The sequence below is a fragment of the Gekko japonicus genome, unplaced genomic scaffold (assembly GCF_001447785.1).
Source record: "Gekko japonicus isolate JY-2015 unplaced genomic scaffold, Gekko_japonicus_V1.1 scaffold115, whole genome shotgun sequence".
In the NCBI taxonomy this organism is placed as follows: domain Eukaryota; kingdom Metazoa; phylum Chordata; class Lepidosauria; order Squamata; family Gekkonidae; genus Gekko; species Gekko japonicus.
Window position 1 is genome coordinate 1418802 of NW_015163095.1, and position 14519 is coordinate 1433320.

At 46.5% G+C, this 14519-nt stretch overlaps 1 protein-coding gene across 1 annotated transcript in view; it reads left to right on the forward strand.

Moving 5' to 3' along the window:
* The first annotated feature begins 1253 nt into the window (after positions 1 to 1253).
* The window catches only part of TIE1 (tyrosine kinase with immunoglobulin-like and EGF-like domains 1), a 37351-nt gene continuing 24085 nt past the window's right edge, over positions 1254 to 14519 (forward strand). Inside the window, exons 1-4 of the mRNA XM_015406565.1 lie at positions 1254 to 1743; positions 6766 to 7050; positions 9870 to 9980; positions 10342 to 10497. Of these exons, the coding sequence (XP_015262051.1) occupies positions 1611 to 1743; positions 6766 to 7050; positions 9870 to 9980; positions 10342 to 10497 (685 nt within the window). The 5' untranslated portion in view covers positions 1254 to 1610. The remainder of the gene's footprint in view (positions 1744 to 6765; positions 7051 to 9869; positions 9981 to 10341; positions 10498 to 14519) is intronic.

Consider the following 14519-nt stretch of genomic DNA (forward strand, 5'->3'; position numbering starts at 1 on the left):
TCTTAAGAAAACTGTGGCTGGATCCAGGCCACTATCTTTATCAATCCTTGTTATCCCTGTTTAAGAATTCTAAGCAACAAGCATGCTAACAGATACTACGTTGTCCCTTATTGCTGTGCTTCAGTGTTCCTCTGCAGCTATAGCTTGGGGACACACCAACCTCTAAATGGTTTATATCCAGGGGTCACTTCCTGCAGGAGTGCACAGGAGCGGAGCTCCGGCAGTAAAGAACCCAGGGGGTGGGCACATGCAACAAGCCCCACCCCCTGCTCCCAGCAACCCTCAGTCAGAGCAAAAAGCAGCCAGGTAAGTTGCAGAGCCCCCCGGTCCAAAACAGTCCAGTGGCACCTTTAAGACCAAGTTTTATTCAGGTACAAGCTCTCCCTCCTCTGCGAGGACAGATCTGCAGGTTCCCCCCCCCCCGAAATAGCTAGCAATCCAAAATAGTCCAGTAGAGCCTGAGTGGTGGGTGTTGCCTTCTGACATGCTTCCGGTGATTTCAGGGGGTGTGGCATATGCAAATAAGTTATGCTAACGAGTTATGCTAATTAGCTCCTTCACCTCTTTTTCTATGAAATGACCCCTGTTTATACCCAATATAGTGCATATATAGTGCTTCCACCAGAGGCTAGATTTGAAGCAAAGGCTTTTTGCTTCACAATTCAGTCTCGTAGGGCCACACCAAACCAAGTAAGATACTGGGAGTTCCATGTCTAGAGCTTCCAGGTTTTTTGGGGTTTTTTTTAAACCAACCCATTATCACATTCATTCAGCTTGAGCGGGGCAGGTAAACCTTTCCCCGTTCATTGTTTTCCTGAAGTAAAGTTCTCTCTCCACCTTCCCTTTGGGAAGCTATGAACAAATGGAGGCCCCCCCCAATGCTTCCAGTGTCTTTTCATGCCAATCATCTCTCAGTTGGTAGTGGCTCTGTCTGGCACCTCCCATTACGGGACTGACTCCTGAGAGAGCCAGAGAGATCCAAGGAACAATGGGTGGAGAGCAGGAAATGCTGCATGGAAACAGGATTCAATGTCATTGCCTGTGAGGGCCCCCAGGCGTTCCTCCCCCAGCAGCCTCACTCTGGCTGAACCCCAGCCAAGAAAATCCTTGCCCCTGAAAGTTCCTGCTCACGCTGTGCCCTGTCCATTCCCATCACTTCCTGAACTGGCTGAGGATTTTCTTTTACGCCCATGTTGATGCTCCCATGTCAGGCTTCGAAGTGAACATGGGGGATACAAGCATGCTCTGGACTCTCTGCAGCTGCACATGGCAGTGAATGAAGAGATGGAAGAATGGGTGGAAGGTCCTTTGTGGATCTGAACTCCTGAGCAACTGGACATCTATAGGCAGAAACACAGTGCCTCAGATGGGCTAGAATGGAGCTGCTTCTCTTCCTGAGACTCCAGCCGTTTCTATTGGACGAGTCACCATCTCTTTAAAGAAAGCCTCGACCCCCACATCTTGCTATATTCTCTGAGCGGGCCAGGCAGACTGGGAGCATTTCCTCCCGAATCAGAGGCTATCTGGTGCAAGTTTCCTTCCAGCTATTCTAGTCCTTGCAAAGCAATGGAGGAGACTGAAGCGGCAAACCTAGAGGATACACACAGTGAATGAAAAACAGCACAAATGTTCCCAGTTTCCTCTTCTGGAGTTGTGATGTCTGGGTTCTGCTGACACTGGGCACATTCAGGAAAATGGGACTGAAAAAGATTTGTCTCATAGCCTCCTTTTTGCATCTGACAGGTAAAAAAAATCCTTTCCGCTCAAGGGATTCTGGGCTGGGGGAGGGGGATGAGGAAGGGTCTCATTTCCTGTGGCTACTCTAGTTTAGTGGTGGGAATGGAGCCTCAAAGTGCAGCCTGTGGCTGGAATCCTATGGAAAGACAGAACTTGCCCTACTGTCTGGGAACTGGTGTCTGAGTGAAGTCTTCCCATGTCTTTCCTCTTTACACTGGTCCAGATTTTCTTCAGTAGTTCCACTTTTCTATGTTGATTTTGTAGAGTAATTTGGACTGTGTACACAAGTTGTATGGTTTTAATATGTTGTGAGTGTGTGTATCTGCGTGTGTGTGTGTACATGTACATTGTATGTGTATAATGCTAATTTCTTGGTGCCACAAATAACACTGCCAAATCTGAGAGAGAAAATTCTATGGAAGAGAACACAAAATGGCCTAAAAATAATAAGAACATAAGAACATAAGAGATGCCAATGTTGGATCAGGCCAAAGGCCCATCCATTTCAACAGGCCAGAAATACCAGGTGCCATCAGGAGGTCCACCAGTGGGGCCAGGACATTAGAAGCCCTCCCACTGGTGACCAAAGCTCCCTCTAAGCGAGTCTTGTGAGCAAAAATTCTACTTTGTGAGCTGCTGGCATTAAAGTTGTGAGTGAGCGATTTGGCTGCTGCATAAATTAGTTTGCTCTGGAGCCATACCTCCTGAGCCAGGACAAAAAGGTGTGAGCCGGAGGTTAAAAAACTGTGAGCTAGCTCACACTAACTCAGCTCAGAGGGAACACTGCTGGTGAGAAAAGTACCTCTTTCTTTACCTGCTCTTTCCCATGCATAATCTTATAAACCTCGATCATGTCACCCCTCAGTCGTCTTTTCTCCAAGCTAAAGAGCCCTAAGCGCTTTAACCTTTCCTCATAGGGAAAGTGTTCCAACCCTTTTATCATTCGAGTTGCTCTTTTCTGCACTTTTTCCAAAGCTATAATATCCTTTTTAAGGTGTGGTGACCAGAATTGCACACAGTATTCCAGATGAGGTCGCACCATTGATTTATATAGGGGCATTATTATATTGGCTGATCTGTTTTCAATACCCTTCCTAATAATCCCCAGCATAGCATTGGCCTTCTTTATTGCAGTCACACACTGTCTTGACATTTTCAGTGAGTTATCTACTACAACTCCAAGATCTCTCTCTTGATCTGTCTCTGCCAGTTCAGACCCCATCAATGTGTATTTATATTTAGGATTTTTGGCTCCAATGTGCATCACCTTGCACTTGGCCACATTGAACCCCATTTGCCATGTTGACGCCCACTTGCCCATCTTTGACAGATCCCTTTGGAGTGCCTCACAATCCTCACTGGTTTTCACCACCCTGAACAACTTCGTATCATCCGCAAATTTAGCCACTTCACTGCTTACTCCCAACTCCAAATCATTAATGAACAAGTTAAAAAGCAGTGGACCAAGTACTGATCCCTGCAGTACCCCACTGCTTACCCCCCTCCACTGAGAAAATTTCCCATTTACACTCACTCCCTGTTTCCTATGAATTAGCCAGCCTTGGCCAGGGCCAGGGCCAGGGCTTTTTCTGCCCAGGCCCCCAGCTGGTGGAGCATGCTTCCTACTTAGATCAGGGCCCTGCGGGATCTTCTTCAATTCCAGAGGGCCTGCAAGACGGAGCTGTTCCGCCAGGCCTTTGGCTGAGGCAGTGGGTGTCCACTCATGGCCCCCCAAGGTTGCCACTGATAACCGGCCATACATCAATGGGCTGGATTCTCACTACAGCAAGCATGACTATTGATTTTATATGTTTTAGCATGTTTTAAATGTTATTGTATTTACACAAGATGGGCGGGATATAAATGTGAAAAATAGATAAATAATTGTGAGTCTTATAGCATTTTCCTCCTATCCAACAGCAAGAAGGAGGCATTCTAGAGAGAGGCGCCCAATATGAAAAAATGCAATAATTAATATAGGCTTTGAGGAAAGCTAACATGGGCAGGGCATGGATTCTGTTCAAAGCCCTCTGAACATTTTCCTTTGTTATACTGCCTTCCTCTATGTTCACATGCAGCACTAGTCACTAGTTGCTCAGGCATGCTTGGCTTAGTCCTGGAGTTATAGTAAGAAAAAAAATCTGACATCAAAAAATCTTAGTGCCCAGAAACCAGTGGAAGAACATCTCTTTCTGACTATAAAGTTTCCATAACCTTTTAATGACAAGAACTTCAGAGGGAGATTCCAGCGTGACATGGTTGAATTGAGACATGACTACCTTTTCACTGGGTTTAAATATGACTTAGATTTTTTATCTTTCTGTAACTGTATTTTATCTTTTAAAAAACGGTCACATTCCACCCATTACAGGTGTTAACCAGTTTCACATAAGTAGTGAATATTCTCTGTTTTTCCCCCCAGTTAGATGTGAACTTTACATGCTTCCATTTCATTTAATACTTCCTGCATTTCACGGCCACTTGACTTGAAAGTTTGTCAGTTGTTCTTAACTCTGCTTCATAAAATGCCTGTGCAGTGAGGGTCCCTCACAGCATCTCAAGAAATGAACTCTACAAAAGCATATGCTGGAATAGTATTCTGTTAGTATTTAAGGTGCCACAACTCTGGTTTATTTTTACTGGATCAGACTAACCCAGCCACTCCTCTGGAGTCATACGGTGCCTGTATTTTACCATGTCTTAAAGCATTGTGGGGGGGCAGGGGTCATTTCCTGCAGGAGCGCACAGGAGCTGAGCTCTGGCAGTAAAGAGCCCAGGGGGCGGGCACATGCAACAAGCCCCACCCCCTGCTCCCAGCAGCCCTCAGTCAGAGCAAGAAGCAGTCAGGTAAGTTGCAGAGCGCCCCCCCCCCAGCTCCCCAGTCCAAAACAGTCCAGTGGCACCTTTAAGACCAAGTTTTATTCAGGTACAAGCTCTCCATCTCTGTGAGGAAAGATCTGCACGTTCTGTCCCCCCCCCCCAATAGCTAGCAATCCAAAACAGTCCAGTGGAGCCTGAGTGGTGGGTGTTGCCTTCTGACACACTTCCAGTGATGTCAGGGTGTGCGGCATATGCAAATAAGTTATGCTAATGAGTTGTGCTAATGAGCTCCTGCACCTCTTTTTCTACGAAATGACCCCTATATGGGGGTATTACAATTATGATGGCACGGAGAGGACTAACCCCCTTCCCAAGCCCCATATTTCCAATTTGGACCCCCCAGCTGCTTTTAAGGGCCAAATTTCACATCCAGAGTTCCAGTCATGAGACTTAGATCCATGTCCTCTGGTCCTAAATAAATGCTCTCAGCAGTGTCCCTCAAGAATAGCCTTTTGCAAGTAGTTCTGAACACCATTTGTGATGCAAACATTTGGGTGTTAGAAAGAATGGAGAGCTGACAAAATATGGTTGAAAGCAGCTACCGAAGGAACTGAAAATGTTACAATATTTGCGAGCAGTGTTCCCTCTAAGCTGAGTTAGTGTGAGCTAGCTCATAGTTTTTCAGCCTCCGGCTCACACATTTCTGTCTTTGCTCAGGAAGGATGGCTCCAGAGCAAACTAATTTATGCAGCAACCAAATCGCTCGCTCACAACTTTAACGCCAGTAGCTCACAAAGTAGAAGTTTTGCTCACAAGACTCCACAGCTTAGAGGGAGCATTGATTGCAAGGGCTGGTTCCAGGCTTCGAGGGGCTCTGGGCAGAGAAGGTCCAGGCTCCCCCCACCCCCACTCACCCACTCACATGCCCCTCCTGCCTGTGCATCCTTCACTCACAACCTCTCCCACCACCTGCAGCCACAGCCACCTACTTTGTCTGCATACCCTTTCTCTGATGGCTCTGGCTGGTGGGTGCAGCTAGGACTGCCATGGCCATCAGGAACACTGATGCTTTGTGCACCACTCCAGCAGCACTAGGCAACAGATGCAGCTGGGAGCACAGGTGACAAACCACTCACAAGCAGGTAATAGAAGGGTGTGAGTGCAGGCATCAGAGGAGATGCATAAACAGACAGTCATCAGCAGTGGGCCCTGCTGGACGCCGTTCTCCCTGGCAACCGCCCCACCTCAGGGTATGCTGATGCCAGCCTTTTGGTCTTGCTGTATACATTTATTTCCGTTGTCTGTCTTTCTCTCTGTCATCTTTGGTCAAACTTTTAAAAAGTGAATTTTAAAATTGCAGGCTCTTAGGATCCTGCAATCACTACAAATGTGATGCTGGTATTCCAGAACCTGTCCAGTCTCCTAGTAGCAATATCATTCTCAGATCTGGAAAGAGTTTCCATGTAGGAGGTATTGTACAACTCCCATGTAGCCTGTCATCACGTGTGGTGGTCACACATGTCTATTTCAATATATGTGTATATACCTGTGTTCATAAGGAATTTGACCACTGCTGAAGGTTCCTAGACCATTTAAAGTATGCTTTTTCAAGGCATTAAAAATATTCCCCAGTTCCTTCCCAAAAAACGGAAGGACAAATGTTTTAACTGGTGGATTAGTTGTTTTCTGAACTCTATTGTATGTGTCTCGAGAGAGAAGAATAATATTGGGTTTTAACGTGTTAGATAAAGAATTTCCTATTTTGCTAGGGAAACACCGACACAGAGGAAACACCATACAGTGCCTATTTATGAGTGATAACAGTGGGCTGGGTGCTTGCAATTCTTCACATACTTGCTCTGGTGTAAGTCTTGTTGAGTCAACAGAGTTTTCTCTCAGACAAGGATATGGAGGAGAATGGGTAGTAACTTAAAAAAAAAAATGTTTTCTCTGCCTGTCCCTGTCATCTTTGGTGACAGTATGTGTGTCTGTGTCTATATATATATATATATATACATATACAGTGCTTACAGGCCATTCGTAGGAATCTGCCACACTTCTAAGTGAAGACAAATTGTCTTTCTGTTTTATGGTAGAGTTTGGACTAGATTTTGAAGCCCAGTCAGAGTTTGCTGGATGTGAAATATGCTGATATTATTAACTCTCCCTGTCCACCAAATGGCCTCTTCTATTGTTCTTCTGATGCAGGAGCAATTCTGGATATAACCTTGATAGCCAATGTCCTGAGCCCCTCGCACACCAGCTTCTACCTCTCCTGTGTGACCAGTGAGCAGAATGTGAGCCTCCTTCTTGAGAGAGACAATAGAATTGTCATGACCCCACCCAAGTCCAAGTTCCAGATCTACAAGAACAGCAGCAACGAGGTGCAGATGCGCGGCTTCTCCCGTGCAGACCTGGTGGGCATCACGTACTGCTTGGGACAGACCCCGGCAGAACAAACCAGGGTAGTGTATGTGCACAACAACATGAACGGTAAGCATAAAAGTGAGATTCTCACATGGCACACTGGAAGATATACGGATTTTTGGTACCTAAGTGCAGAAATCTCTGTTTTCTTAGTGAGAAGATGAATGTATAATTTGAAGTAAATGCTTTACAACATTTCTTCCATTATCTGATTACAACAGAACCAATACTAATTGTGGCGTTCTCTCTCTACTTCCCCCAGACAGTGTCTGGGATTTCCTGTTTATGCACTACAAGAAGAAACAAGGGAAACCAAGTATTAATAATCTTTAATCCCTTCTCGTCCCTTAATCCTGGGCTCATCTGATGATTAATATCCAGGGAGGTAGACATACTCCACAGTTATGCAAGGGAATTACTCTGGCAGGAAGCATCTCTACTTCCCTTGAACCTTAAGTTTTTAGGCTATCCAACATCCGTCGGAATATCCATTAACTATAGACAGTTAGTAATATGAAAAATAGTCCTAGAACAACTTGTATACCAGAAAATAGACTAACAAGCTCAGAGAAGAAGAAAAATAAACACAATGCAGCTGCTAAACAAAGTCACAAAATATCATTACCATAGTGTGGAAATTATAAGGCCGTATACAGCCAAGCTCCAAAAATCCTGCTCAAAAACAAATCTTGCCTTCTGATGTCAGTATCAACAGTGCAGCATAGATAGCATCTGATCAGCTAGCAATCAATTTTTTAAAAGGCCACAGCCCATTACAGAGCTAGATACGTTTAGGTCGGTTGGATTCAAAGGGTTTAAACATGTCTAGCTCAGAAGCTTCAGCTTTTGCCCAGCTGATGTGTCAGCCGTGTCCATTCCTGAGTTAATTAGATCTAGTCAGTGATCCATGCCTTAGTTACATCTAGAATGGACTATTGCAATGCTGTTTGGGGCTACCATTGAAGAGTGTTTGGAAGCTGCACCTAATGCAGAATGCCGCAGTTGGACTGCTGGTCAGGGCCAGCTATCAGGAGCATGTGACCCAATACTACAACAATTACACTGGCTACCAGTCCACTCCTGAACCCAATTCAAAGTGTTGGTTTTGACCTTTAAAGCCCTACATGGCTTTGGACTGGGTATCTGAAGGATCATCTTCTGACGTATGTTCCTGCTGGGGATTAAGATCACAGGGAGAGGCCCTCCTGACTGCCCCAACAATCAAAGAAGCTTGTTTGGGTGAGGACATTAGAGAGGGCCTTTTCAGTGACAGCCCCACGATTATGGAACAGCCTCCCCAGGGAGGTACTCCTGGCCCCCTCACTTCCAATCTTTAGGAGGCAGCTGAAGACGGTTTTATTTAAGACTGAATTTGACTAAAGCAGTCTTAAACTGTGATTTTAAATTTTGGTTTTATGTATTTTTATGTACAGTGCTTTAATATATTCTATTTATTTTGTAAGATGCCTTGAGCTCCATACAGAAGAAAGGCAACTAATAAATGCTTTAATTAATAAAATAAATAAATTTGTTAGACATTCACCCTTGAATTATTCCAAACATCTCTTTTTAAAAGACAATGGACATCATGTGTGATCAAGAGCTTACAGCATTTTCATTTCTAACCAGCGGTAAGCCTTATTTTCCATAATTCGCAGGATCAAATAAGCATGTAGATTTCAGATAGATTAGGAGATATAGCAATGCAGCAAACAGGGAAACCTAATGGACCCACCCGAGCACTTCAGTTGTCATCACGGGCTGTGCTTCAAGTGGTCCTGCCATCTGAGGCTAAACAAGTGGTCACCCGAGAAAGGTCCTTCTCAGTTGTGACACCAAAACTGTGGAATTCCCTCCCCAGGGAGATCAATCTGTCCCCCTTTATCACTGTCTTCCACCAGCAGGTGAAGACTTTCTGTTTTATCTCATGAACCTTCAGTGGCCCTCCTTTCTGTTTATGTGCCTGTATTCATATGTTTACACGTTTTATTAAATGGTTTTATAGATATGCATTTGTTTTAAAAACTTTTTAATGTTTTGATTGTTTGCCACTTAGAGGCCCTATATTGGGTGGAAAGGGAGAATATGTTTTAAATAAATAAATACTATATAATGGGTTGGATCCCATGATCTGTCAGTAGAAGCCACTGATCTTCCTGGCTTTTCCCTCTTCTCAACAGCATTTTCTGAACTCAGGAAAGTTTATTGTGTTATTTAGCATACAGGTATGTGTATGCACCTATGGAGATACAGAAGCACATTTCCTCCTGACATTAGAAGGACTTCTGCAAAGACCAGTTTTGGAATACTAAAGGGTCATTCATTATTGACATTTGGGGAGTAAGGAAGAGAGCCATGAATCAAGTAGTCTCAGCAAGTGAGAAGTCAAGAAGAGTAACTGAAAAATGCAGAGAATTTCTTCATGGAAACCTTTGAGATATATGGGCATTGATCTGATGAGACAGAACAGTGGAAATCCAAGCTCCATTGCAGATATTGACCTCCCCAAAGCTTTTTGTGTAAGATGTAGAGTTTGACAAAAGACAAAACCAGGAACAAGCCACAGAATAATTTTACCTCTAAGTCTAATACACAATTATAAATGCCATGTTTGACCCACGGGTAAATAAAGCATATCTATTTTCACGTCACCTATAAAAGAGAGCATTATGAACAGTAAGCAAATCCATTATTGCATTCTCTCCCCTCCCTTTACTGTATGTGTGGACATTTGTGAGTATAGTAGACAGCATGAGATGCTCCAGTAAGTGCTGAAAAACTCAGAAGCAGATGTCAGATAAGAGTCTCTCCCCTCCCCAACCAAGAAAAGAAGAAAATACTTTGGAGGCCCTGCTGTCTAACCCTATTTTTGTGTGATTCTGCAGCCAACCTGGTCCCAGAAAAGGCAACGCAGACAGTCAGCCTCTTCCAGTCAGCTGAGCTTGTTGCCAAGATAAAGCATGAAAAGAACACTGATATTTTGTGGAAAAGGAATGGTAAGTATTCTCCTCTCAGCTGCATGGCCCTGGTGAGATGTGGTCCAGAAATCTGGCCCTCTAGGGTTCCACTTGGAACACATCTCTCTGTGATGATGTAGGAACACAATCGTCTTCTGGATCTATTAGTCTTCTATTTATGTCTGTCATGTATACCTAGCCCTGTCTTGTGGCTTGGCAGTGGTGCTTTGTACTTTCTCAGGTCTTCCTCTGGTCTAACCAATCTCCCAATGGCAAAAAGATTGGTTGTTTGGGCATCAAGCTGTACATGCTGTACTTCCTCAAGCTTGTTACACTCTCTAACCCAACTCAGAGCTAGGTTTTCTAATTCTCATGCTTTTTTCACCTTCTCTCTGTGCAGGCTCCTTCTATCAGACCACAGACAAATGTGAAGTGAAGGGGAACCAATTCACTCTGTCTCTGCCATCTGTGAGAGTGGCTGATGGTGGGGTATACAGTGCCTCATTCATGGGGGACAGTCCCTTGTCAAGTGCTTCCTACAGGCTAATTGTGCGAGGTGAGATGGTGTACAACTTCTCCAAGCCCTGTTATGCTGTGTGTGCAATCCCTTTCTTGAGTCATTAGAAGTAAAAGGGTTCTTGTACCTTTAAATAGTTGCATGGAAGAGGTATTGTCAGCAGCTGCAGTTTTTCCTGCTCTAGCACCACAATCTGCTGCCCTGTTCAGTTGTTATGACTTTGGCACTCAAATCTTCCTTAGGGAGAGAGTGAGCCACCCACAATCTTCCCAATTGGTACAGTCACCCTTTTGTGTGAATAAGGCAACGTGCCATAAGAAACTCTGTGTGATTGCAACAGGCTAACCATCTACTCTTTTGGAATTCATAGGGCCAAACCAGTTGAGACATCAAAGAGCTAAAGGCTAATCAGTAGCTCCAAAGGGTTGCTCTGAAGACAGGGAAGAGTCACTGACTGACAGGGTATTTATTTAACTCTTCCCTCTGCTACCCATAGCGTTGCCAGGTCTTACCTGTGTCCTGGTTGGGGGGGGGGGCTCCAGCATGGTTCCCGGGGTCTGTTGGGCTGCGCACAAAGCGTCCATGCCCTCAATGACCCAGAGGTGATGTCATCACGCTTCTAAGGGGTTTCAGCTGGAGGACGGGGTGGGGTCCTCACACCTCCCCTGCCCCTTCCTTGAATTAAAACATGCCTCTCAAAGTCAGAACTCAGATTTATACATAGGTAGTGTTGCCCCAGTTTGGATGTTATTGGGAAGCATTTCCCCTCCCACTTTCCCACAGCATCGTGGTGCTTCAGTGCACCTCCTCCTGGGTTTTCCTCATCTTTTCTGTGATAATTCCCAAACCTGCATACTTGTGATATTTTGGGGGACGCTGCAGCAAAGCTGGGTGGCACTAATGAGGACAGGAATGTCTGGATGTCCCTGGTCTTACCCGCATCATTGCCATTTTACCTGCCCCAGTCTCATGTGGCAACCATTTCTCCTGCCATGTTGTGTTGTTGTTTTTTTTATTGTTATATCAATAGAACATTAGAAAAATCTATGCAACAGGCTTTCTGAATTCCCAGCTTTCATTTTTTAAAGTAAATCTCTATCCCTGTCTGTTGCTGCGATATAAGGGGAAAGGCATTTGTTTAAAAAAATTAAAGCTAGGAATTCAGAGAACTTCAATTATAATAGATTGTTATAATGTTCTAATGCTATAATGATATGTCAATTGCCATATTAATAAAACAAAACAAAGCAAAAACTGGAAAAACCCTGGGTGATGGTGGGGGCAATGCCAGAGGATTGGGTCAGGGAAAATTCAGGGGAATCTGCCATGTGGAAGCCCTGTTGTAGAGACATAGGCTGTGGTCACACGGGCACAGTAATTCCGCTTTGTTCCCACTTTAATTTAATCGGGAATATTTTTCTTCAGGATGGGCTTATTAGATGCAGGCGGCCCCTCTCTTCCATCACCCGCTCGCTTGAAAATCCTTCCCCTCTCTCCGCCCGCCTGCCCGCTTGCCTGCCAGCCCACCCGGGCGGTCCAGGAGACAGCTTGAGGACTCAGCGGCACTTCCTGAATCTCTCCCAGCAGGGAGAAAGCCTGGCGAAGACCAACGGCCCTGAGATCCCAGCAGGGTCCGCTCCACAGAAGCCCTCCCCCCCCCGCAGCCGCTGCCAAACCCAAGGGCGCACGAAACCGCTGCCTCGTGCTCCCTGCGCCGCCACCACCTCCTCTTCCACCTTCCCTCCCTTCCAAAGCCTGCCGCAGCAGCTGCTGTTGTCACCCGGAGCACCTTGCAGAGGACTTTGCTCATCCGCCCGGCTCAGGCAGAAGCCTGGGGGAGGGGGGAATCTCATTGTGGGGGGAAACGGTCAGACGGCCCCAATCGCAACCATTGCGATCAATGGCTGTCCAGATAGGCAAAATCGCGCGTTCAAAGTGCGAGTACAAGGAAAACACCTGTTCCAACGGGTGTCAGAAAACGCAGATAAAAAGACCAGAAACCGCGGGACTAAACCCGCTTTGGTGCGGGAGGTGGGTTTGCCAATATGAACAGGAAACTTTAATGCGCAAGGGATCAGCAGCGAATACCGCACTAAATGTCATTGTAACCTGACCCATAGAGGTATGTAGCCATATGAACATATGCATCTGAATGAGGGGGCGCAATAAGGCATACTACTGCTGAATGCCACCTCACAAAATAATGCTCCTTGCAAGTAGAAACCTTAGCGCAGGGAGAGGTTCCAACCACCACATCTCCTGCAATACTAGCGTTCAATTTGAAGGGAATTTTAACATAGGGAGACTTCTTTTAACATCTTGCCTAACAAAGAGTTCTGGAGAACTTGAAAGCTTGCACACTGCTGTGTGTCATAAGCCTTACTTGCAATCCCTTCCCCTCCCTCCAGATACACAAAGGCTGGCTTTCAGCAGTGGTTAGGGAGAGACAGTCCTACCTGGCCAGAGGTACTCTGTTAATTAAAACTGTTATATTATAGTTACATAATATTGTTTATGTTTGTCTGAGAGGGTACAGAGAGCACACATTAGTTGTGGCTGTTTCGGCTGATGGTAATTATGGATGTGGCTCACTGCAGGCCGCAGAGTGAGTATCACTGATTTAACAGAATGAAAGTAAAAGACTCACAGCTACTAGATCAAAGTTCAATGAGAAAAGCTGTGTTTTAGGCTCCCTAGTGAGTAACTATATTCTGTATTCCTTTAAATCTATCTATCTAATAGCCAAGTTGCCCCCTCTGTGCGGATATCTAAACCCGCACATCGGTGGCACTTGGGGGGCAGGGAAATTTTCCTGCACATTTGGGGCAATCCCCAGATGTGCAGAAAAATCTAAGTTGAAAAAATAGGGGGATACTTAAATCCTCCCAAAAGTAAAAGAGTGTTCCCTGCACATGCGCAGAGAACGCTCTGAGAACTGCCTCACCGCCGCTTGGACAGGGGAGGTCGAAGGCTTGGTGGGCCGGCGGCTGTAAGCCGCTCAGCCCTCACCGCTGCTGTGAGGGGGGAGCTTGGTGGGCCAGCCAGGCCCCGACGCCACTAGGGGAGGGGGAGGGAGAAGGCTTGGCAGGCCGAGCTCAGGCCTCGCCACCTTTGCCGTGGCGGGGGAAGGAGGTTTGGCGGGCCCAGCGGCTTGGAGCTGCACAGGCCTCACCGCTGTTGCCGGGGGGGAACTTTGCCAGGCCCGGCGACTTGGACCTGCACGGGCCTCGCCATCGGGGCCAGGCAGGGATGGGGGAGAAGGCTTACCTGCAGTGGCTTCCTCCTCTGTGTGGAGCTCCGTCCCCCAACAAGTATCGCAGGTTGCCGCTCCTTGTCTATATACTAATAGCCAAGAGGCCCCCCTCTGTGCGAATATCTAAATCTGCACATCGGGGCACATAGGGGGCAGAGAAATTTTCCTGCACACTTGGAACAGTCCCCAGGTGTGCAGAAAAATCTGAAAAGTTTAGAAAACTACATGGGGGATACTTAAATCCCCCCAAAAGTAAAAGAATGTTCCCTACGCATGTGCAGAGAATGCTCTGGGAACTGCCTCACTGCTGTTGGGGGGGGAGGCTTGGTTGGCTGGCGGCTGGGGGCTGCTCAGGCCTCGCTGCTGGGGGGGGGCAAGAAGGCCCAGTGGGCCCGGCGATGACATATTCCCCAAAGATGCTGGCCACATCACCTCCTCCGTCCCAGTTTCCCACTCAAGCCACGCAAGAAACCTGTCAATGCTGAAAGTGGCGCTCCAGCATTTTAAAAATCCTTTTGTTGCTCAGTGAGCCAGCCGGGAAACAGGCTAGTGGTGGTGGCAGCCGCCGCTGCCGCCACGTCTCTCTCTCTCCCCTGGCAGGATGCGAGTTTCTCCAAGCCGGCAAAGAGTCACCCTTGAATCTCTCCCTCCAGCAGCCCTCTGCCTCTGACTTCTTCTCATAGCATCACTGGTGCCGGGGTGGTGAGAAAAGGCTCGGCGGGCCCAGCAGTTAAGAGCCACTCAGGCCTCAGTGCCGGGGGGGAGGGTGGGAAAAGGCTTACCTGTGGCCGCTTCCTCCTCTTGAATG